The 25,289-nt window shown below is 44.8% G+C and overlaps 1 protein-coding gene across 1 annotated transcript in view; it reads left to right on the plus strand.

Annotated features, from left to right (window-relative positions):
• Positions 1–1,798: 1,798 nt before the first annotated feature.
• LOC142774715 (receptor-type tyrosine-protein phosphatase kappa-like) overlaps positions 1,799–25,289 on the plus strand; it is a gene marked incomplete at its 5' end in the record, with an annotated part of 65,599 nt that continues 42,108 nt past the window's right edge. Inside the window, 10 exon segments of the mRNA XM_075875622.1 lie at positions 1,799–1,932; positions 7,471–7,657; positions 10,185–10,255; positions 13,106–13,307; positions 14,998–15,309; positions 15,877–16,170; positions 17,912–18,171; positions 20,874–20,949; positions 21,995–22,101; positions 23,383–23,563. Of these exon segments, the coding sequence (XP_075731737.1) occupies positions 10,223–10,255; positions 13,106–13,307; positions 14,998–15,309; positions 15,877–16,170; positions 17,912–18,171; positions 20,874–20,949; positions 21,995–22,101; positions 23,383–23,563 (1,465 nt within the window).

Here is a 25,289-nt window from a genome sequence, read left to right on the forward strand (position 1 = left end):
CCTGATATACTACCTGAAGACACCAAGTCTGTCAGAACGAGACCCGCGCTATGCATGAAGGAAAAGAAGTGTACACTCACGGACTCGTTTTTCTTTGTTAGTCACAATATTATGTAGACCTAACAGACAACCATGCCGTGGAAAGTATAGGGAATATTATATGAGCTAAATGTAATGTAAACGGGAAGAATTCAAAATGCCTGAAAAGACAACTTGCCGTAGGCGTAGATTTAACCTGCGTCCTTCGAATAACCAGAGATTAGTGCAATTTTTGAGAATTAGTGGCAATCTATTCGTGAGTCAATAAGCTACAATGAGAGGTAATTCAATGTTCGCTTGGAAACCTTAAACGTAAGCACGTAAAAATATCTTTCTGGCTGGCTGTACTATTCTTGAGCCTACAACAGTAACTGCCAAACCTTAGGGCAGTCTCGGTGCAATGCATCCGGTCAAGTACTTTTTCTTAGTCACGTGGTTTCACAGCCTGTTTATGAAAAAAAAAAACTTTTAATGCGCTGAACGTTCTTCATTTGCGTTGAAGCGTCAAACAGAAGGTGGTAAGTGTATTCTTTCTGCTAAACAATTTGCGAATGCACTACGTGGTTTATAGGTACACACCAGCCAAGGTGTGGTGGTGGTCGTGGCGCTCAACTGTTGGTGTGAAGGTCACGGGATCGAATGAGGACTGCGGTGGCCGCATTTCCTGTACCTGCGAATACGCTTGCCCTCTTTTTACTTAGATTGAAGTCTGCGTTGAAGAACCCCAGGTGGACGATATTTCTGGTGCCTCTCATTACAGCGTCTCTCATAATCACATTGTAGTTTGGGGGCGCGAACCACTCTCCCCAATTATTATTCTAGTTGGGAAAACAACTAAATAACAATGCTACATTTGGTAGTAGTTCAAATGTGTGGATACGCGACAGCTACGGGATTTGGGCCTAGAAGAAAGAAAGACCTCTTCGTCCAGTGCTTTACTTAGCGATAATTCTGATACAATACAGCGCTAATCTTTCGGTTACATAGTGCTAATATAGTTTCTGTATTGGGCGTTAAGTAGTTTTTGGTCCTGCGCTAAATACTGTGATAATGTCGTGCTTGTATATGTCTCTGTGCAATTAGAAATCCAGCGCTTAGTGCAGCTCTAATAACACGAAACCATAAGGAGTGCGCAGCACAGGCAATCCCGCAATTTCTTTGGCAATGGCGTGCTGGCCGAGATAGTGGCGCCTTCTGTGGTGTGAGTGTATACCAGATAATTTAGAACCAATTTCTTGCAATTTCGAACCAATTACGGTAACAAAATTCTGGTTATCTCAGGAGTGTATAATATCTTAGACCTTCTTATAGATTATTTTGAACCTGTAATATTTTAAGCCTTCTTTTCGGCCTTTATTCACAACCGCGTGATCATGTGACATGAGACAGTGGATTGACAACAAACGAGGGCCATGAAGTGCAACTTAGCGAAAGCATTGGCGATAGTTATCGCTAAAAGAAAAAAAAAACGATTACATAATGCTCTCTTGAGGAACCTTGTGCCCCACACAGCATGCTAACCATCAAACTGTATCACGAGACCGTGATGCGACTAGTTCAAACCGTTTGTCGGCTAAGAAACGACAAAAAGTGCGGCTGTGTTTGGTAATAACATGTGTATGCTAGTAGGCATGCTCGAATACTGATAATATGCCAGTTGGAATTAACATTGCAAGCTTATCAACGGAAAAACTTATAGCGCCACTGGAGAGAGTGCGTGCCCAGTCTTTGACATGCTTTACGAATGCTTTCGTTTCAGCGTATCCCGTATTGACATCATTCTATGTCAGTGTGATCGATGATAAAAGCATCAGTGTGAATTGGGAAGCCTGGTCGCCAGAGAGAGGAGACAAGGGTGTCGGAGAGCCTAATGGCTACATCGTACAATTCAAGGTAAGTATTACCTCACGGACGTCCTTGTGCCAGATTCTTTTAGAGGATGTCAGGCGACATTGAAGACGTCACAACAGCCTCTAGTTCGGAATTCGAGGAGGCATTACCTTTTTGAGCATAGGCAAGCGCATGGAAAGTGCCAGCCCCACTTAATCACTTCCAGTGAAGTGGGTGGGGTAGGGGGGGGGGGGGGGGGCGTGCTTCTACTTAGTTGTACATGCCCCGTTATTCATGAAAGCTGTATTCACACGACGGACGTGATCGCGGACGGATCAGTCACGTGGCATGTGACGTAATTCTGATCTCTCCGCAGGCAGCATTCACATGACAGGGGAAGAATAACGCTACAAACGCGGATTTCGGCATTGCTCCCCGAGGATAACAAAAGTGATTTCGGCGTCCGTCTTTTCACGAATCGGTTGCGCATGGGCCGAAGTGGCAACGTTGGAACGGCTGACGTATGGTAACGTAGAACGCCATCCACAGGCTCGATTCACAATTTGATCCACCGTGTGAAATAGCTTAAGGAGCAGAGTAAGGACAAGAAGTTTCGTGAGAATCATGGTGATCGAGGGCACATGATATTCTGCATGCATTCAAGGAATTGTTCGCTTCTAGTTTTCGCTCCCAGAAAGCCAGGGACCATTGTGAGATCCACGTCATCACATTATTTCAGGTCTTTTTTTTTCCAACACTTATGAAACATGTTGTCCTAGTCGAGTATTCCCCTCCACCAATTTATTTTTCAAAGGGGAGTCCAGCAGACGTTTAAGCTTTCGTGTATGAATAGCGAAACACAGACGGCAACACAGTATGAAATTCCCGCTTTATTCGGACGCATCTCCCAGAGACAGCCATTGAAGCTATTGCATTGTATCGTAGCCTATATAGCACGCATCTCAAAAATCAAGTTCTGCTTCATGGGTCAGACGTCCGGCCTTTCGCATACTTACTTTGAAACTGTCGTGCCTGAGCGCATCGACCCTCCTATATACGAGCACGCAATTCTAACACACGCAATGTTCAGGCAAGAAGCAATACCTCTTTATGAAGGCCTTTCTTGCACCGTTTTCATTTTAAAGCGGCGCCACAACACTTTTCGAGCATGTTCAGAAAAGGCTGCCGATCGGTAGTTGAGGCTCCCGAGAACATCGAGTCAATTATTACAGCGCAGTACGCGGCTTTGAATGTACAGTTATTTCATTGTGATAGCAATTATATGGACCCTCTCAACTGATTTCGGCCGTCGCCTTCATGCGCCGGGTATGCATTAGTATTTATATATGTAAAGAAGGCATAATGAAAAATAAATCAGTAGAAAAAAATTATAAAGCCTCTTATCGGGGATTCGAACAAGCGAATCCGCGCTCCGTAACCTGCTGCGCCAGGCAACACAGGTATACACCCCATGCTTGTGCCGGTGATATAACGGTGTACTATTCATAGGCGTCCTTTCTCAATTTCTTGAGGTGATTGATCGAACGATTGATTGATTGATTGATATGTGGGGTTTAATGTCCCAAAACCACCATATGATTATGAGAGACGCCGTAGTGGAGGGCTCCGGAGATTTGTACCACCTGGGGTTCTTTAACGTGCACCCTAATCTAAGCACAAAATTAAACGATACATTTTACAGAATTAAACGATATGTCATGTTTTTCAAAGGAAATTTCATGCAGAGGGTCTGTTTGCGTGCATAATCTAATAACCTTCGCATGTATCCTGGGTTTTATTTGCGTACCATAATTTCGGATTCGCATATAGTTGTGCACCAGTCAATTACAGAATCTTGGTGCTTTTCAACGAGTATCATTAGATGTCGATCGCGTGTCATTGTTTGTTACTGCATTCATTCGTTATCTTTCGCTTAGTGGTAGCATTCATCGCAAGCCAACGATAGTCTGTCTAAGCTAAATGCGAAATAAATCAGATCATAGTTGATACATATTTACAACAAGAACAACAATTGGTCTATTTCTCCACACAAAACAAAAAATCAAACCGCAACTTCGTTTCGCCGATACGTTCATGATTCTATCCGATAAAAACACCGCGTTTTGCCAGACCCATTCCCTGTTACTTCTCGTTCATATTCTGATGAAGTGATAAATACGGCCACACCTAACCAAGGAAGAAAAGGAGACACCAAAGCAAAGGAACACGCATGCACGTACGAACGCTTATGCTTCGACGCGATACATTCACACACACAGCATGTCACAGACACCGACCACCCAGCCCCCTTTTATCAAAGCGTGAAGGGCGCTACCGTTTTGTAGCAACGCAAAACAAATCTACGTAGACTAGGCCGCGACGATTGCCTTCTAGAGAGACCACGCTAGCGCCGAGCGTTGGACTACTTTTGTGGGCACGCTCCGCAGGCAAGCGGTGGCGGAGCGTGTCGCTTCCTTATATCCAGAGCATGGTGGCGATTGCAAAAATTGTCCCCGTATCTTCATGTTTCAGTGCAAATCTTGTCGAAAGACGATTTGCCTCTGGAAAGAGTGAACAAAACGTTTATTTGATGTTGTGCGCGAGTGAATTGGTTAATTGTATTCTGTAGGCGCTGCGTTAGAGTGCCTCGATCTGTGCAGCGAAGGCGAACGAGCGCATAGAGGCACGTTAGACACGAGTGCTATCTGGCACTTATCTTCGAAAACTAAGGAAGGTGCGCGCGCCTGTCTCGGAAGCGATAATAAGGAGTGTTAGAATAGCGCACGGCGAGCCTTTGCGGTGCGTTCGCTGCCACTGCGCATGCGTCGTAACGTGAGTCGGCGTTCGCGTTCGGACCGCACGCAGAAAATCCGAAACTGCGTGCGGTGATGGCGGCCCGCATGTGACTCGCAAGCACTGGTTTCGAGGCTACGGTGTCGCTGCGATCGTGCTTTGCGGTTCGCAGCAGGGCAAACGCTATTCTAAAACTGTTATGGCGCCCGCAACGCCCACAGCGCTTGCAAACGGTATACTCTAAAACTCCCTAATGTGTAGAACGCAAGGCGACGAGCAGGCGCCACAACCACGTCGTTTTAGCAAAGCGTTGGAAACACTTGCCTTTTTGAGCATCGCGTTGCACTGTCAGCGCTGCGTGATAAACGCTGCGGTCCTTAGAATTACTTACATATGCCTTCTCTAGTACAGAGACACCATACGAAATATTGACGTGTTGTTATGGCGCCTCAGATATGCACAATAATTGCTTTTTATTTGACAATCACACAAGTATGAACACTGAAACTTGAGCAATATTGAAGGGCGCCGCGGATAGGGCTGTCCGTTTCGGGTGTCGTTCGGGACCGTTTGGGGTAACGTTACGGCAGACAAACAGACAAACGTACAGACAGACAGATAATTTTTTTTTTTGCGTCGAAGTAAACCAAGAAAGACTATCGTCTTCAAAAGCAGCGGAGAGTGTCCATATTGGAATAAAAGGAGAAGCATGGCTGCCTGTATCGGCACGCGTCGATACAGGCGATCGTGAGAGAAACGAGTACCGAAATAAACAGCGACAAGCGCGGCAAGGTCGTACTCGGCACAGCGTATGGGTCATGGCATATGAAAGCGCCGCAAAGCCCCCCAAGCTTGCTCCTTGGTTTCATCAAGATCAGAATATGCTACAGAGAACAACACTCACTGCGTAAGGCCCAATTAAGAATACATGACAGCATATCATGCTTCCAGTCACCACGCGCACGATGTCAAAAGTCCATTTCTCCAAGTGCGTATACCGCTTCATACGGCACCATGTCATCTGCAAGAGGGAGAGGGAGGAGAAGATCGCTGCGTTGCGGCGTCTCTTCCCCACTTCCCTTGCGGAACTTTTATTTTTATTGCGATAGCAATTATAAGGACACTCTAGGCTGGATTTCGCCGTATATATATATATATATATATATATATATATATATATATATATATATATATATATATATATATATATATATATATATATATATATTTGAAAACGCAAAAAAGAAAAAAAAATCTCTAAAAAAATACTCCAGCGCGCGGAATCAAAGGGGGACCTCCGCGTCGTGAATGCGAGGTGTTAACCACTGAACCACCGAAAGGTGCCACCTTCAACGTTCAAACGGCAAACTATTCATATCTACCACTTACTGCTGTTGGCGGGCACCTCGAGGGGGGGGGGTGAACTATCGTGTGTCCAGCATTATCACCAAGATGGCGCAGTGGGCGCCCGGCGGCTCTCATCTCTTACGCGTACTATGGCCCGCGTAGAGAATAAGGGGGTGTACGCTCGATCGCGCACCCTTATCTTTCAGTGGGGAGAACCGCGCGTCTTCGCTAGCCTTTCGGTTTCGTAGGGAGATTCCGTTGTAGTTACCTGGCGCACAAAGGTCACTGGAATCGTTGCAGAGCCTTCGTTTGCGAAAAGGGCGCGCTTCTCAGACACAGTGAAGTAACAAGTGAGACGCTTATTCGCGTTAATCTGTACCTGTGAGTAGGTTTTATGCGTCATTTCTGCGTAAGAATTGTGGGGCACGTTTCGATCTGCTTGCCATTCTGCGCGTGACCTTCAAATTTGTTGCTATCGCATTAATTGCTTCGGCTTTCTGGCAATGCTGTGACTTTTTTCAATAAGAAGGAAAAAAGCGTACATTTTAAGAACCTGTTTTCTTTATTAGGCACAATAATAATGAGATCTAACAGACAATCATGCCAAGAAAGTATAGGGCATGCTAAACGACGTAATTAGTATGTGAAGTGATGAAACAAAGCTTGACGAAGAGGTAGCTTGCAGTGGACAGGAACCGAACCTGCGACCTTCGAATAAAATGCCCTGTATGCTCTACCAACTAAGTTACCGTGACGGCTATCTCCCCGTTCACTTTGTGGGGTAAATACGCGCATTAAACGTTGGAGCGCCAGTCGGCACCGCCAGTAGCCATGACAGCGAATGGCGGGCGCTAGTCGAACGGGACGGCTGAAGATGCACTGCCGCGCACCCGCCATCTTGGAGGCCATGGCTCGAATCGGCCAGTTACCGCGGCCGCCACGGTATGCCGCCACCTCCCACGCTAGCTGTCTCGATGAACGTACATCGGGCGTTGGAAGAAAAAAGAAGTGTTCAATGTCATGATGCGCATTCCCTACGGGACGCATCTTCTGGACCCCTTTTCATCACCCTCCCGGCGTGCGATTGATTGTTCTGAGAGAATAAGAGGAAGTTAAAAGAAAAATGCACCCCACAACCATCTCTATCAGGGCAGAACATATGAGCAGTAGTGCACAATGCAAGGCACAAGTGGCGGACGCTTCATCTTAGAATATTTCACGGACGAATCTCATGGAAGTTATCGGGAAGGCAATCGCTTAGTTCAAGCACGCGAGGTAAACTTCTGCTGAAAGTATTGGTACGCCCGGAAATGCATGTTTCACCGTTGTGTAATTCTTGCCGTACGCGCAGTACTGTTCTTTTCATACGTCTGCACGAGGCACGTCTCCAGGATTTGCCTAACCTTGTTCGTTTGCAATTCGTCAAATCGTATTTGTCACGTGTTTTCCTTCTCTTCGCAGGAGCGTGCGGCCAACAGTTGGAACCAGACCGACATAATTCCAAACCCTGAAAATGGCACTCTGCTAGCCGACATCACTGACTTGAAGGCAAACACGGAGTACAGGGTTCAGGTGTTAGTGCATGACGTCAGCGGCCACGTCCACTCGCAAACCGCTCCGACTGCTACGGTCAGGACCCAGTGCGGTGGTGAGCACGGCCAAGTACTTTCTTACTACGTTGCGTAAAAACACTGTTTGTAGATACCGTATGATGCGAAAGTCACCTGTTGTACGCAGTGTCAAAGTCATTCTAATTCATAAAAAAAAACAAGATCAACCTAACACTGGAAGCTTACCTCTGGAAGCACCTTACATATTCCGTCCGTTGAGCGTAAAAGTTACTAGTTATACAAAAACAACTTCGTGGGTACATGAGCTTCGCGAATAAAAGTAGTACGTGATAGCGTATTGGGGCCCGTTAAAGATCATCTTCTTAGCTGATAGTTTGGTTTCTGCTCTGTGGGCACGCTCCAAGAGTGCCGTAAGGAAACGAACGACTGCGCGTGTATAGCTATTTAAAAGTATCCCTGATGCAAGTACAGTTGTTAAGTGTCAAGTGCATTGTTAAATGCATTTAAAGAAATGACGCTACAGACACTAAAATCACCAAGTGCTACGCCAAGTATGAAACATTGGCTCATTTGGGCATAGCGCGGTCGGTCGTTACTTGGGCTGCCGTGGGATGGCGCAAGTTGATCACGCGTGCACGCACTGAGAAGACGCGCATCCGAAAGAGAGAGAGAGATAGCTCGACGTTACGAGGCAAGAGTGACTTATCTTGTTCCCCCATGCATCCCTTCCTGCTTAGCTCCCGGCGTTTTCATCTGGACGGTAAAAAAAGATGTTGCGATTTCATTGTGCGACAAATTTTCGTAACTCCGCTCGTACTGAATGAATTGTAGAAGCATTTGCGGCGGTGAATTCTTCGGGCAATAAGCTCGTTTAGTGAATCCATTACCAAAGCTGCTTGAAAAAATGTTTCAAGGCTCATTTAGCACCCATTATTAGCGCAATTCACGTGTTTCGACGCTTGACGCGATCCTGTACTTCTACGAAGCAGTATCACACGCGTTAAGTAGACTCTTTCTTTGCCCTAAATGACATTGGTATATACTTTTGTTTCTTTTTGAAGCAGTTTGAGGCACTTGCGCCCCTTTGAGGTAAATCACCTGCTTCGCTCGCAGTCATCCTAGATTCAATCCCCACTCAAGCGAAAACCTATATCACTGAGTTTATATCTTTCTTATTTTTTTTGTTGGTCACGGAGAAGCCAGTGGCCTTTCTCTCACAACCAACAACATCGACGCAGACACCAGCATTTTTTTTTTTACGAAACGAGCTCTTTAACATTATCTTGTTAATACTGGCACAAAATATGCCGCATTACTTCAACTTTACTCTAATGCCCACAAGACTGTGTTAATTAAAAAAAGAAAGAAAATTTTCCCCCAATTTTGTTTTTGATTGAATGAATGTATAAGAACCTAATTGTGGTCCTATAGGGGCGTTTTCGGTACAGCTGGTCATTCCTACATTGGTAAAACTGCTAATGTACTGCGACGTAAGGTGTGTGTATGTGTGTGTGCGCACTTGCCACGGCGACGTCATTTCCGGAATGCCTAGCCCTGAAGAGGGCGGTGGCTTCTGACCACTGACGGTGCCGACTGCTCTTGGCGTGTGCGTACGTTGCCCGGATCCGCATTGGTTTTTCTGCATGTCGGACCGGGTGGCCACGGCAGCGCTGGACTCCCATGTAAACAAACCTGTTTCACTGGGTGTTTTAGGGTTGAGGCACCTTTAGAGCACCTTTAATGTGTCCCCGCCTATAAACCACCACCCGGCATACACAGTATATGTAGAAACTAAAACAATTGTGAACCACGACAAAGATTATGAAAAGGCTGTTACCCCGAACAAAATAAAAGGCCACAGCACCGGAAAAACACTAACATTTAAACGCTGATCAATCAAAGCATATTACAGAACAAAAGGTTAACAAGAACAAAATAAAAGGATAGAAAGGGGAACAGAATAGAAGGCCAGGCTAACCTCAACTACGCAACACCACCATAACCACCACCACTTGATCCAATGCAAACTGCTTCGCTCCTTATTCAGCCTTCATTTCGTAGATTTATATAGATTATGTCAGCTCCCGACAAGCGGCGTGGAGCAGTCTTCGCATCACTCCACATGCGATTCTCCAGATGCGATGACGTCGTCGCACTGGAGGCAGTGTGACTGTAGGACATCTCAATTTGCACCTGGCGTAGCATCGCCGGCTGGACGTCACGAAAAGTAAAGGCTTTGCGCGCGCACTTCGGGACAGTCGGAGTGCAACAGAGTCTTAAGACCGAGCCTCTCCGCCATGCCAATAGCCCGTTGGACAGTCCGAAAGTGCGCATCAAGGGTGGGGCTGCGTAGAACGGCATCACAACTTGAAGAAGTGTTGCTTCATCACCACGTAGCACCGACACAACATGTGATCCAAGTCCGCTAAGTCGTTGTACAATGCATATTCATTTGTTGCCTGCATCTCGGGGTAGATCGTATGAAGGAGCGGGAGGTTGGAATGGAGACTGAAAAAGAAAAAAAAATACTGCTCAAGAGATCACGTGAATGATGCTTAATGATTAGTTGTACCTCACAGCGCTTTTGCTTGTGTTTTATTTCAGCACCGCTGTCATCACCTATCAACTTTAGCCATAAGGAAATGACGGAAGGGATGGTCAACGTGACGTGGCAGGTGAGATTTGCGTAAAACTGTTGCTTGTGTGCAGATGATAGACATATGGTCGTGAAGAACTGTGAATAAAATATATACTGCGTGTTTTTCGAGCAATACAGATTTTTTTAAAAAAAAGCTAATAGGGTTAGGTAGTAGCCACCTTTACATAAAATTTCTAGGAGGTGGCGGGAACATTTCCCCACTAGTTAGATAACCCACAAATCGTTAAGTAACATAAATATTTCAGGCTACCGAGGAAAATACGTAGATACTTAAAAACGTGGCTGATGTCTCTCGCGCATTGACTCCCGCAAAGGTGCTCGCCGTTGGCTGGACTAAGGTCCCCAGAGATCTTAGAGACCTTTTAGGCGGGGCAGGGCAGGGCAGCTGTTTGCAATTGGCAACACACACTAGCACTGGTAAAGACGATTCGTCGACGACGCAGTTAAAGCATGGCGTCCGAGATTGCATGCCGGTGCGCAAGCTCGGATTGTCACACGTTACCGATGATCTTCTACGCCGGCGTAACCATGCAGTGTTCAACGCAGTTTTCACCACGGTAAGCATGTCTCAACTCGTATTCCGCGCGACTGTACCGATGCACTAAAACCCACACAATCCATGTATGTCCATACGGTGTGCAGTATTCTGGCACCCGTGAATAATCGCAGCCGTTTCTTATAGCGACGAATTACCGCGGGTTGACTGGTTCCTTGAATATCTCACGTGGTCCAATTCATTCTTCTATAGCGAAAAATCTGAATACAACTGAAGAACAAGAAACGCACCTGAGATAAATATCTGACATCGGGCAGCTGAATGAACCGATATCATCGGTGGCGCTCAATAAATTTGTGTCAATTAGAATAGTCCTGAACGCTCAGACGGGAGGCTTCTACGCAATAACACAGGAAAATAGTTCGAACGTTTATTGCAAGTCAGCTTTTACACCATATTTAAGAGTTGTAAACATTCCAACTCGAAGCGCGCAACAGAGAAGATTTGATCTCAGATGTTGCTTAAAAGTAGAGGGGGCTTATGGGTGACGATGCTCTGCTGTTGAAAGCAGGCGCGCGCTAAATCACGTAAAATGAAATGCAAGAAGAAAACAAGGCACTGTGGTGGTGCTGACACACCCTGTAAAGTTGTTTTCGCCACGTGGCGCACGCGTTTCGTGCATAAGCCGCATTTCGGGTTCAAAATCACGAGCTGAGCAGTAGGCGGCGTTGTGCTTGCGAGCGTTTGTTATTCTCGCCACTATCATCATCATCATAATTGTGAACCCTAAATGCGGCCTATGCGCGAAACACGTGCGCCACGCGGCAAAAACAACTTTACAAAAGGTGTAGCACCCCTACAGCCCTTAAATTAAAACGTGCGTTGAAGAACACACGATAAAAATGAATCTGGAATTTTCCACTATAGGACGTGCCCCACAACCATCACAGTGTTGCTTTGAGATGTAAATACTTCGTAAAGTAAGACGTGCTGCTTCTGAGGTGCCCGGTAATAAAGTGTGTGCTTGGGTGTTGTGCAGGTGATGTGCTGCAGGGGATAACCAGTGCAGCGCTACAAACGCCGTGATAAGCACATCACCGAGTGAATACGATAAAATGTGTTGCATTAAGGAAGCTGGTGGCAGTGGTAAACTTAGTGGCAAAAATAGCGCAGCGAGTGATTCGGACGGTGGTAAAAATTTCCTCACGCTCCGCGGGTGAAAGAAAAGCGGTGTCTCGCAAGCGGTGAGTGGTGGGCAGGAAAACTGCCGAGCCGCCAATGCATTTACTTCACAGATGGTATTGATTCGATTGAATCGTTTTACCTTTTGTCTATATTGCTTTGCAATACATTTACTAATACCCCCCTTACTCAATACCCTTTAATGGGCCTGTAAGGCATTTTGAATAAATCAATAAATATAATAAATAAATAAACAAATAAGTACATAAATAAATAGGTAAATAAATAAAATTTACCACGTACTATTCAGTGCCCTGTAGTCACGACAGTCCGCTAGGGAAGCTGATTTCGCAACTATAGGTTCTGCTGAACATCGCATGCTGGCTGAAAGGTCAAGATGGGAACTTGGCAACCACCGGCTTGTAGCACGAAATCAGACGAAAATTCACATGAATTTCCTCTTAAGAAAACTACCTACTTAGTTTCGAAATATTCGTACTAGTCCGAGATACGAACAAGGAAAAACATTGGTCCTGGTTTCAATCCCTGAATCGACAGGAATTTTTCGGCCGCTAAGAAATTTTCTCACTAAGAAATTCGTGGTGATTTCGTGCTACAGACGGGTGGTGTTCAATAACTCGTTAAGACGCTGATCTCGAATGACAGGCTTTTGCTGACCTCACGCGATGAAAGTGACTGCTCCACAGGAAGTGCTTCACAAAGCGCCATCTAGGAAGCCTCATTCAAGCCTGCGACTAGCACCAGTAGCGCGACCATTTCGCGACTTTCGACCAAGAAAGCTATATATACCCAAGGCGACCCATGTCCACACCTGCCTGCGACCTATACACGCCGCCAAACCAAATTCACGTCTGGTTGCTTACGGCTCGCATTCTCACTGCCACGCGAATTATGTTGACGTCCTGGTCCTGCGCATGTCATTGGTTGATACACTTTAGATTAAAGTCACGTGAGTACAAGTTCAGTCAGCGAGCGACTGAGCCAAAGCAGTCTCTTTGCGATCAAGGCGACCATTCGTGATGTGTTATTTTAAGACTAACTTGGCCGCATGACCATTGCTAGAAGTAGATGGGACCAAGCCTGTATGTAGCCTCTAAAGATATTTATAACAGTGGCGCAGTTCCTGGTCTTCGATTCTTGATAGCTGACCACCACACCTTTGCGCAGCTTCCAGAACGCTCCCAATGGCAGTGTGCTGCAGTGAGCGTCGAGGCGCAGATCAACGACGGGGATCCCCAGTACTCGAACAAGACCTGGTTCATCTTTCGGACGACGCCTTTCACCACGTACCACATTCAAGCTCGCCTCGAGACGTCCCGCGGGGTTGGCCCCTGGTCGGACCCTTACGAGTTTACCACACCCGAAGAAGGTATGCTCGTGAATTGGCGCCGTCGTTACTTCATTGCAAGTCCATCGGTATTATATGGCACCTTCGCAATAGCTGTGCCCAAACTAGAGGAGGACCAGAACATTGCGACCTTTCTTGTTTCTCTATTTTTCTCTTACTTCCTTCTTTCTCTTTCTCCCGGCACCTTGTATCTCCCCCGTCTATTTCTTCTTATTTATTTGTTTGCCTCTTTTGATCTCTATATAACTATTTTTATCTTTATGGTTTTTTCTTGCCTTTCTTTATCTCTCTCCAGTTATAACTTCAGTTCCTTTTAATCTATCTTTCGCACTCTCCTTGCTTCTTTCCTTCTACTTCTACATATTTATCTTTTTTTCTATCACTTTCTTTATCGTTTTAGTTTTTTCTCTCGATGTTCAATAATCTGTTTTTAATTTTCTCTCATTCTTACGTTTTTTTTCTTTTCTTTCTTTTTTTCTTTCACTTGTATCGTAAGTTCTACTGCACCGGGCTGGGTTTTCGTTTGACGCCCACACCTGTGGTACTCGGTAATGCGGCACGCCCGAATCCTAGGGCACATACCCGTATGTTTGACAGAGCACAACTTACCGATTAAGGAGCTTCGGTGTCGAAATACACATACGAGACGCTGATATTACAGAGCACGTTGATAGCAATAAGATCAGCCACATTTCATTTTCCAAAGCGGGTGTTTCCGGCTGGTAGCCTGCCTGTGAGACAACCTCTTATGCGTTACCTTAACGAAGGATCAAGCGCTGCGTATACGTGGCCCCATGTAATATGTAGACATACTTACAAGCATTTGACACTGTGCTGAAACAACGGAATAAACCGTCTTCTGAGGATGTGCATGGCGTGCGCATACATGTGAACATGCTGCGACTACCAGGCGATGGAAGGAGCGTTCCACTACGCGAAGTTTCGTCCCCTCGCCGCTAGGCACCGGCTCTGTTCGAGCTCGCGGCCAATAGTATATGAAATCTTCCTGCATCTATACGATGAACAGCCAGTGCGCACAAACGCATGTCATCACCATGGAGAAGACATGTCGGCTAAATGCAGATTAGGAAACCGAATGGCCGTTTTTTTTTGCGCATCAGCACAGTAGCGTCAGTGACACAATCATTCCTTCAATTTCTGATACGGTGTGCTTCCATAAGTTTTCTCGCCATCCATTGTCCACTGTAGCCCGATATACGGGTACTGGCATGCATTGCTGGCTCACTATCATTCTGCTGCAGAGCCGCTACTCGTGATAGTAAACTCCGAAACGGAAATTAGGTATGGAACATAAAAGGACGCACACCACTGCACAAACTTTCGTCCTTTTGCTGTTGGTATTTTTTTATATGTTTTACCTATTTTATGCTCTAAAGTCAACTACTATATTGTTAAGTACAGTACTCATAGTAACATGATGCTATGATGACGTTACTGTGATGTTTACCTTGATATATTATTATTATTATTATTATTATTATTATCATTATTATTATTATCCCATTTGTTCTTGTCGAGACAAGAGGGGGCCGAGAATGATCTGTATAAACTTGATTTCATGTCGAAAGCAATTCAATATGTTGACGTGACCATGCTGGTGCATCTTGATCTAATTTCCTTTGGCATTTTCTTAGTGACAATGAATTTTTTACTTCATCGCATGGGCCCATCGTGAATATTCGGTGGACAGCTCCGGGCGAAATGAGCAGCCCGTACAACGAACGGCTGTCAGCAAAAACGTACAAGCTTCGTTGGCAGCCACCAGCTCTAGCCAATGGCATTCTGCGGCGATACGACCTGCTATTGGACGTGGACGGTCTCAGGGGTGTGCAGTGTCCCGAGTTTCAAGCACCAGACGGAATCAACGTTTCTTTTCCGGCCAACGTGACGTCAGCCGTGTTCGAGAACCTCACGGCATCGGCTCGGTACAGTCTACGCATTCGGGCGACGACGGTGAAAGACGGACCCTGGAAGTACGACGAGCTGTCCACCCTTGAGGAAGGTTGGTCACTTTAATAGCTTTATTTGCGAAGCCTTGACGGTGGGGACTTTTCTACCACTTTGTTTACCGTGGCAGCAAGCAGCCGTTGTCTAACCAATACATCACATTTCGAAAATTTAAAGAAGCAGCATATCGCACCCGCGCCCCGCCGTGGTGGTCTAGTGGCTAAGGTACTCGGCTGCTGACCCGCAGGTCGCGGGATCGAATCCCGGCTGCGGCGGCTGCATTTCCGATGGAGGCGGAAATGTTGTAGGCCCGTGTGCTCAGATTTGGGTGCACGTTAAAGAACCCCAGGTGGTCAAAATTTCCGGAGTCCTCCACTATGGCGTCTCTCATAATCATATGGTGGTTTTGGGACGTTAAACACCACATATCAATCAATCAGCATATCACACCCGCGCAGCCTTAACGACGTGTATAAGCGCTATTTTATGAAGTATTTATGAATAATCTATGTGGAAGCAAGATTATTGATTCTAGGAGGAGCTGTATTTTTTTTCCTTATGTTGTAACCAAGTATAGAATACTGTAAGACCTGCAGGTAATTAATAACGTTTTTTCCACCAGTTCCGGAGGCCCCTCCACAAGGTCTGAATGTGACAAAGGTGACTGGCCGGTCAGCCGTAGTGTCATGGAAACCACCGGATTGCACAAAGGTTAATGGTCAGGTCACCGCCTACCACTTGAACCGGACTTCCCCGGCGAAGTGGGCGTCGAACGAATTCTCAACCACGCAACTTGAGAACGGGCTGGAAATGGACGACCTTGTTCCATTCACGAAATACAAGATCACCGTCTCGGCTGAGAACAGTGCGGGCGTGGGCCCCGCCGCTGCATTTTCGTTCAGGACGGCACCCAGTGGTACGTTAAGAAACTGTCTACAAGCGCTTAATAATTCGGTGCTAGTGCAAATACAAAGTCCTAGATGTCACTTGTAGAATTATTGTTTCAATTAACCTGAACCTTTCTCATTACAACTGCACGCTGTCGCTAGAATGTTTGGGTCTGTAGGCAGGCACATGTCCGCAGAAAAGGATAATGAACAGCCTTTGATCCGACTCTGCCTTGTTTTCCTGAGTCTCATGCTTCTTCTCATTTCGGGACGCTGTAGGCTGCTCAATGTTCGTCCGTTTTTACGTCTTTCTGTAAATAATGGCACACTTAAAGCTAGTGGAGGAACTGGAGAAAATTGTCGTGATTTATAATATCAGTTAATCAATCAGTCAACAGAGCCACTACATTTATTTCTTTTCCATGCGCTACATTTACTGTGTTAACTATAAGTCTTTAATTGCCATGTCCCGTTGCTCCTGTTTTCGTGAGAAATTGGTGTGTCACATGCTAGATCCCTTCAAAAGCTAAAATTATTCGGTGTTCGATTGGTGCAAGGACGCCTCTTGACATTAAGTTTACGGATGTCAATCAATCAATCAATCAATCAATCAATCAATCAATCAATCAATCAATCAATCAATCAATCATCAATCAATCAATCGATCGATCGATCAATCAATCGATCAATTGATCAATCAAACAATCAATCAATCGAATGTTTACCCAGTAAATCAATCAACCAATTAGTTAAATTACTTGTATACAGAGCCGCATGCGAAAGCCACACTTTTCTTCTTGTTCTTTGGCTGCACAGCAACGGCCCGAACGGTTTGACGCACGCACACTTGTCAGTCATGCATGCGCATACACGCCGTGCGCTTATAGCTATATGCTTACGCTATTGGTAATTAAATGTTGCACTACACTCCACATACATTGGTTCAATTTTCCTGTTGTAACACGTGTATGCTTTCCGCGCCTTTGATTGCCATGTCAATGCGGGCTACAAAACTTAGCTACACTGACGTGCACTGAATAGATACATTTCTGTGACCTCGCAGCTATGAAATCGCAAACTAAGAGGTGGCCCATACAGAGAGCGCACACACATTTTGGTTCCTAGTATTACAGGCCGCTCGAGTCAGCGTCCTTTTTTTCTTTTCCGCGCAGCGAAAATTCCTATCGATGCCGTAATCATCACGACATGAACCATAGGCCTATCAAATGAGAGCCAATGTAATATGTTTTATGGCTAGGCTCCGATATGGTTGCGTGGCAACTGCCCACTAGGCTTTTTTTTTTTTGTCTTGCTCCGCGACTTCCATTAAAGCTTGGTTAAGACGCTCTCAAAGTAGCCGGAGATACCCGTTCAAGCGGTTTTAACTGCCACAATGCAGCTGGCTTCAAAGAAACAACGATCGTACGACATAGTGGGGTTTCAGGTGTTTTCAGACTATAGTGGAAGCACGTGAAAAAAAAATTATGATTCTAGAATACTTAGGACAAGTGTACCTCACTTTTTGTGTCTTTTTAAAACTGTTCGTATTCATTTATTGCAACGTACATTCAAACAAACTAAGTTGGAAGCTTGCTTTTGTGCACCTTCTGTGCTTTTTACCTTTTCGTTCTGGTGCGAAAACAATGTTATGGATAACCGACACCAACCAGCCCTAATCCATAGTCAAATGAGAACATAGATGATATAGCGGACTAATCTAAACCCGACATAGACGCTAACGCAAGGTTTCTTTGAACCTTTTCCACGCAGCCCCTCCAGCCCCAACTAACCTGACTGTGTACAGCGCAAGTAGCGAACACTTGGCCTTCAGCTGGCTACCACCGTATCCACCGTACGGAATGCTGGAGAGCTACACAGTGCTCTACAAGCCTGCTCAGGAGTCGCGTTTCCGGTACACGCCGGAGCTGGCCGCCGAACAAGCGACATGCGACGGCGATGCCGAAGCCAGAAGCGGCCACCACTGCGCCATCATCGCACCTTTGGTCCCCAACATGGAATACCACGTCGTCGTAAGCGTTACAAAACTGATTGGTTATATGTTTTCAGGAATTAAGTCCTTCAGTAGTTTGGTTGTATTCTGAATTATTCTACAATATTTTTCTTCGTGGGGATTCTCACAGAGGCGCCCAGCGTTCGACGTTACAGGGAACTCCCTTGCCCCCACCACACCTAACAATTTGTCCCATCTGTTCGTTCTTGCTTCCGTCTGTCCATCCATCTCCCGAGGAATTCGATGTGTTCACCTTGTTTTGAAACATAATCGGGGGGAAAAATCACGGCATATTCACAAAGTGAATGTCGATCAGTGGGCGAAGCATTGGGACCGTTCGGTGTTACCGTAAATCACCCGCGACGTAGACCATTCACGCTCGTAAATGAGAGCCGAGCAAGTGTACACATATACGCGATGTTTATTGGTCGTAATTTGTATGTCGTATTGAGTTGGGAATTTCATTTTGCCTGAATTACTACTAATTCTTCGTGCTATGGGATCTAACCTGAAGTTGGCAAATACGATATCTGGACACGTTGCCCTGCCGATGATTGGTAGTTGTTTCCAGTCATACGAAATGCATAGTAGAGCTTATCGTTACGCCATCGGCTGCACACGCCAGTCTTTGTCTGTGATCATCATTGTCATATCGTCTTCATCATCATCCTCCTCATCGTCGTCGCCGTCATGACGCATAGCGGGTACCTTGCATGTGGTGTGTCTTGATGGCAGAAAGAGTGTGTGGTCTAGAACACGCCCGTTCTTCTTCATCATCAGCATCATCGTCAGCAGCGGCTATGGCGCACAACGCCAACACCAACAGACAAGCCTCGAGGGGAACTCCGGCGGCTGCATTTCCGATGGAGGCGGAAATGTCGTAGGCCCGTGTGCTCAGATTTGGGTGCACGTTAAAGAACCCCAGGCGGTCGAAATTCCCGTAGCCCTCCACTACGGCGTCTCTCATAATCATATGGTGGTTTTGGGACGTTAAACCCTACATATAGATCAATCGAGGGGAATTCCGGTGATTTTTCGATATTCACCAATTTCAACGAAGCTTTGCATATGTCTTCTTGTCGGTACCATGGTGATATGTGCCACATAATATAACTGTAAATCTTCAGTTTTTCTTTAGTAAACCAATTTTTAACTAAATACACAATCTCCTACTGAATGAAACTATGACTAGCATGCGAAGCAGCGCATGGGTCGCCTTAAATGTTCCGTTTATCGCGGGCATCTTACCCGATGTAGTTTCTATTGCTATTACTCGTCCCGAACTCTAGTAGGAGCACGCCACGCGGAAGCACATGAGTTCATCGCACGTTGGCTGAATCTCGTTCCCCGACGCCATCACGTGATTGCTGAGAAAGTGTTAAAGGGAGGGGGGAGGTCACAACCTTTTACACAGACAATAACGCGGGCCCGTAAAGAGAAGGTGAAGAAAAGCGAACGTAAAGATTAACGCACAAGTTGGACACATGTGCATTGCCCTAACACCTTCATGAAATCATGGTCATCATGATCGTAGGTCTAAGACATGTTTCAAAAACTCGACCTTTATGTAAAATGCATGATACGTATGAAATGGGCAGACCCAGTTTTTTGTAATAAATAGAATGCTAAGAAATTCCGCTTGCTATTTAGAGCTAGCTCAGCTGAAGCTCACTCAAGTACGAAAAAGCTTGCAGGTTTGTATGTTTAATTAGTATGAAAAACCTATAGCGTCTCTTCTGCTACGTTCAGATTGTAGCAATAGAGTACCATTCATTTTCATCCGTAAGGCTAATCAGGAAATTATTGTCTAAATGAGCTACGATAAAAAAGCTACGTTCCAATTACAATCAATTCCTACTTGTAGGTTCACAAATATCCAAGACAATGTGATCAAAACTGGGCTACGGAGTTGCCTGGTATCTGCGTTTAGGCTACTTGAAATTAAATACAAACCATGGCTGCAATTAACTTCTTTCTATGCACGTCCTCGTAAGGAGTATCAGAAATCACTCTGTTAACACCAGCAACATTTTTTGGTGTTTTAACGTTGTAATATGCCCTTGAATAATGCATATTTATGGGTGAGCCAGACATCATCATTAAACAAGGCGTTGCGGAAAAAAAAGAAAAAGCCATCCACGAAAGGAGAACGAGGACAGGCAGAGATATTTTTTTTTCGTCGCACTTGTATACCAGCAAACATCAAGTTCTTCGACGCCCATGCGTAAAACCTGCTTTTATTCTGGCGGAATCTATATGCTTTGTCACTGACACAAACATTTCTTCTATTCGTAATGAGAAGCACTCTCAGAGTCAACTCATATGTCAGCTCGTCACAACCGCGTCTGATAACTTTTTTTTCTTGCCAGTGAAGACTGGCATGGTGGGCTGCAAGCAGCCAAGGGGCATGTGCCTCAGAACATGGATGTATTAGAATCTCGTCAGGTTTTTTTCTGCGCAACCACTTGTTTAATTATATACCCTCGTTTCGTTTACTACATTGCTATTTGCTTGAAAACGGCCCTGCATGTAAATTAGGAAGACAGTGGCACACATCTGATCACATGGAGCTACCGTGCTGCGGTGGATAGCACATTCAAAATTTTGTTTAAGAATTAAACCTTTGAAAATATTTTGCTAGACTTATATGGGAAGATTCCTCTGCAAGGCACACGTTTTCTAACGGTATTTCTTTTCTTTCACTCTTCACTAATATACGAGGTCACCGCGAAGAACAAAGACGTGAGTGCATCCAGCCTGCAGAGCAACATGGTCACTGCAGTGACACGGGAGTCAAGTAAGTTCTGCTGGCTATCACTATCACTAGGCTATCGCAATCTAACCAATGCGCGGCGTGCTCATTAAATACACACCAGAAAACGATTAGAAGCAGGCAGATTAAAGTACTTTTTCAATGTGCTATTAGTTTAACGCAATGTTCACAGTCTCCTGATTTCTTATCCTCACCCATTTTGAGGACGTCGGCTCTTTCTAATCGAACTCGTTCTGTCTCGAATGAGGACATCTTTTGCGAGATGCTCTATCCAGAAGCGAAGTAGAAACATACTGAAGGTGCGTACTCTAAAGTAAGGTGACCAAGCAGAAATGGAAACACAGTTGTTGAAACGGACGCCGAAGGCCCATCACGAATGGGGAAAGCAATGACAAAGAAGGCATCTGGGAAGTGCAAAATATGGGCAACATACTATCAAGTATGAAGTCATTCAATTGTCATCGAATAAGGTCTTCAATTAACGGCTATTAAGTGTAGTTCAGTCAATATTTGTTGATTCCGTGAAAACGAAAGAATTTACTGTGGAATGCACAAAAGCACGAAAGAGCCATGGAGAAGGCACCAGAAACGTATTACGGGTGACAACGCCGCCCTTTAAGGCTCTGGTTGATTTGTAAGGTTTTTGTTAGGTTACAAACATCTTTTTCTGCAAAAAGAGCTACTATAAAAGAATCAAAATACTAAACCCCATATTCTACCACAGCTTGTGCAAGCTGCCTACGATCAATTACCGGAACATGTTTGAAATATAATGTTCCATTGGAGTACTGCTGCGAGAGAATTTAAGAAACGGATAAGATTTCCTCCTTTTCTACTTTTAAAGTGGCTACGACAAAGTTACCACCAATAGACATTTGAAATACAAAAACAAGAACTTAATTAGTCTAGACAGACTCGGCGTTTGCAGAGCCTGTTTATGGTTTAAAGTGTTAAGGGCAACGTAGCATCACACAGAATTTTGTTTAGGTCTTTCAAACGTATTCTGTGAAAAGTGGCCCAAAATGTTCATCATTGGTGATTACAGTTTTTATTATGCATCATTTGTCAGAGCCTGGTCCACCCTCTAACATCACGGTGAACAAGCGAGAAGAGACCGAAGTGACCATATCCTGGAAAGAACCGATCTTCCCCAATGGCGTTATTCACGGTTATAGGGTAAGTCGCGATCTTCTTCCGAAGTCAGCTACTGACCTCATTCGGCAAGTTCAATTACTTTCTTTGGCTAGGCCTGATTCCTGGATGTTCTGCAAACAACTTGAAGGCACCATTTATGTCCGGTTTGACCTTGCTTAGTGCAATTGTAATACAAAAGCTGTCATCTAGACTCTAATAAGAGATATGCCAAGGTAAAAAAAAAGTGACGTGTGCTTTCGATGAAGCTTCCGTACAATACAGGTTCTTGTAACCAAGTGACGAGTCGATGCGAGCAGGAAATAAAACAGAATGCACTGTAAGAGGTCGGTCCACCTCCAATCCCTGTTTTATCCGTTTACCCCGCTATTAAAGCAAACCGGAAAACCACCTGATTCCGCGTGTATTACCTGGTTGGTCTTTTTCCCCTATCTTGCTCTTCAGACCACCTCGTCCTCTTTTCAAAACAATTTTTCGGAGAATGCGCGCCTAGTTTACTGAATTGGAAGCAAAACAATAAGACCTAAGCGTGACCCTGTTTTGCTATAAACAACACACATGTACTACACGAGGAACCAGCGTCGTACTTGTGATATCCTGACGGGACAAAACCGTAATTGTCCTCGTTTGCGTAGCTTAATGAGCCTTTGCTGCTGCATTTCAATCGCGTGGCGTTTCAGGATGTTGATTGTAGACGTTTTCATAATCTTAGCAAACTTGAGTCATTTTCCTGCAATATATCTTCACACAAGGACAAACGCACATCCCACCAATATACTTTTACATCTCTGGAGGAAAACGTCGGATGCTCGAGTACCACCAGAAGAAAGACGAAGCACAAGAAACCAGCGTCGTTCGCAACTGATTTTAATCGCAGGAGAACAGCCGAATGTGTATCCGCCACAACCCCATATGCGCAATGAGCACTGCCTCACCTAAAAACTTCGCAAAAAGTTCTAAGATCTAATTAGAACCCAGTTTTCAGCAAATATGGCACCGTCGTCTGTGCCTACACACTTCCACAATCATCTAGTGAGCTAAAAATCAGTAGTCGCAAATGCGCTTAGCTAGCCTTGACATTTATAATTTAGACGAACTGTAACGCAGAGCCACACGCCTTAATTATTACATAGTTTATCCGAGCCTGATCATGCAGTCTCAAATACCGAGTTCCATACGCAATACTGACTTCCTGAACCATTTCTCCCTTGTTATCAATTTTTTCATTAGCCCGTTACAGTGCGTTGTTTATAGTTTCAAAACTACATCTGTAACAACATATAGCTATTTGTGAACTTGTTCTAGGTTACCTTGAATAACCTACATTCTTCTGAGCACAACGTTTCGATGGACGTGTCTGCCGAAGAAAGGCAGGCGCAGTTCAGGAACCTCACGCCTGGCACCCCCTACGTCGCTCGTGTGGAAGCAAGAACGTCATTGGGATACGGGAAAACGGTGGAAATTCCCGTCCACACAAGACCTAGCCGTAAGGAAACAGCCTCTCGATCGCTTGCTCGTGGTCAATTGTTTATTTGCATCTTTCGTTTTGCTCACAGAATTTTTAGCGTGACATTTGATGCGAGTCGGTTACATAACGACGCTACAGTATATAGTTAAAGCGAGAATAGCTACAACTTCAATTGAGAAGCTACAACTGGTTGAAGAAGTCGACAATGCATACAAAACTAGAACGCAATGGGCACCACATGACACGCAAGCATCGCATGCTTTTAGAAAGTAAACCAACAAAATACTACTCGTATGAGTTCTTTTGAGAGTCGGTATAACGTAGCTGCTAAATATAAAGCAACACTGATATCGGTGAAGCAGGGGTGTGCGGGGTGGATAGAATTCAACAGGCGCGCATGTGGACACAAGCACGCGCACCTACATGGAATAACGTAAGCACCTTATACGCTAAATTTTCATAAAAAAGATTTCAGGCTGCATCTCTGCCCGTTGTGAACCGAATACTGACCACGAAGTACCAGAACACAGCAGTTGGCACATAAGTCCTACGCGAGGAAGTGAAGTGGGCTCAAGTTGGTATGAGGCCTGGATGTTCTAGATTTACTCATCATCACATTATCACATCACTAATGCTTATGTTCCTATTTTGCTATACTTTTTACTCCAGTTGAACTCATAACCACAGGGTGGCGTCACTAATGTTTATGTTCCCACGCGACAATTCGTTGCTCTGTTCATTTATGTGCCCATGACGGAACCGCTAGTGCTTACACTTCCTTCTGATTCAGCAATGTTCAAGTGCAAACGAAACTGCAAGCTCTAGCGACACGATTGTGGTACTAATATTAGTGACACCAACTACGAGCAATGCTTTTTTTTCCTTCAAGCAATTCCGGCAAAGCTCTTACTTCCAGTTTTCAGAATATTTAGAAGAAAGTCCTAAAAAATTAAAATTGGTGTCAAGTCGATGGTCATGGTTGAAATTAAAAGTTATATTTATGCATGGCATAGCGGAGGACAACGACACTTAATAGACAAAGACAAATAACTCTACGTATCGTCAATGAAATCAATTGAATGCGTTTATTGAAAGTGCAGAGAGTTTTGTTGATATGAGCTATAGGATAGTTACGGAACTAAGTTGCGGGTCTCTGGGATTTGCTTCAAGAGCGCATCAAAACATAGTGAACCCCAAGAACATGCCCTGGTGTACGAACATCGTCGCACTATACCAGACACCTAAGTTCATAACTTGCCTTACATACTTTTATATATTATGTTTTGAACTACTGCTGTGACGCTTACGGTGTATAATTAAAGAGATAAAAATTTTAGTCTGAGACAGGTATGATTTCATTTGTAGTTTGTGTGTGATAATCCCGAAATTATATCGTAAATCGTCAAACGTATCGTATAATTGAAGCTAGCTTCATTCATCATGGCCAATTGTGGCGTCTTTCATAACACCCACCTAATGCTGTAATAAAATAGCACACCTCCGTGGGGAAGCAACGTAAAGTCGATTGTGTCCCAGTTCTGATGATGCTGACAGTTTGCCCTTTGTATTGGGGCACCATATGCTATAGACGGTTTCAAGATTGCAAGCGTTGTACCCCAAAAAACTTCCGGTCACCTCATTAACCAGCTCCTAATGTCGAAACTGAAAGCACGTTTCCAAGTTCCTTTTAAATGTAAGAAATGCCTCTCTCTAGTTTTTCAGATAAAAGGAACGTGCGTAAACT

Source organism: Rhipicephalus microplus, chromosome 10, assembly GCF_043290135.1.
Source record: "Rhipicephalus microplus isolate Deutch F79 chromosome 10, USDA_Rmic, whole genome shotgun sequence".
In the NCBI taxonomy this organism is placed as follows: domain Eukaryota; kingdom Metazoa; phylum Arthropoda; class Arachnida; order Ixodida; family Ixodidae; genus Rhipicephalus; species Rhipicephalus microplus.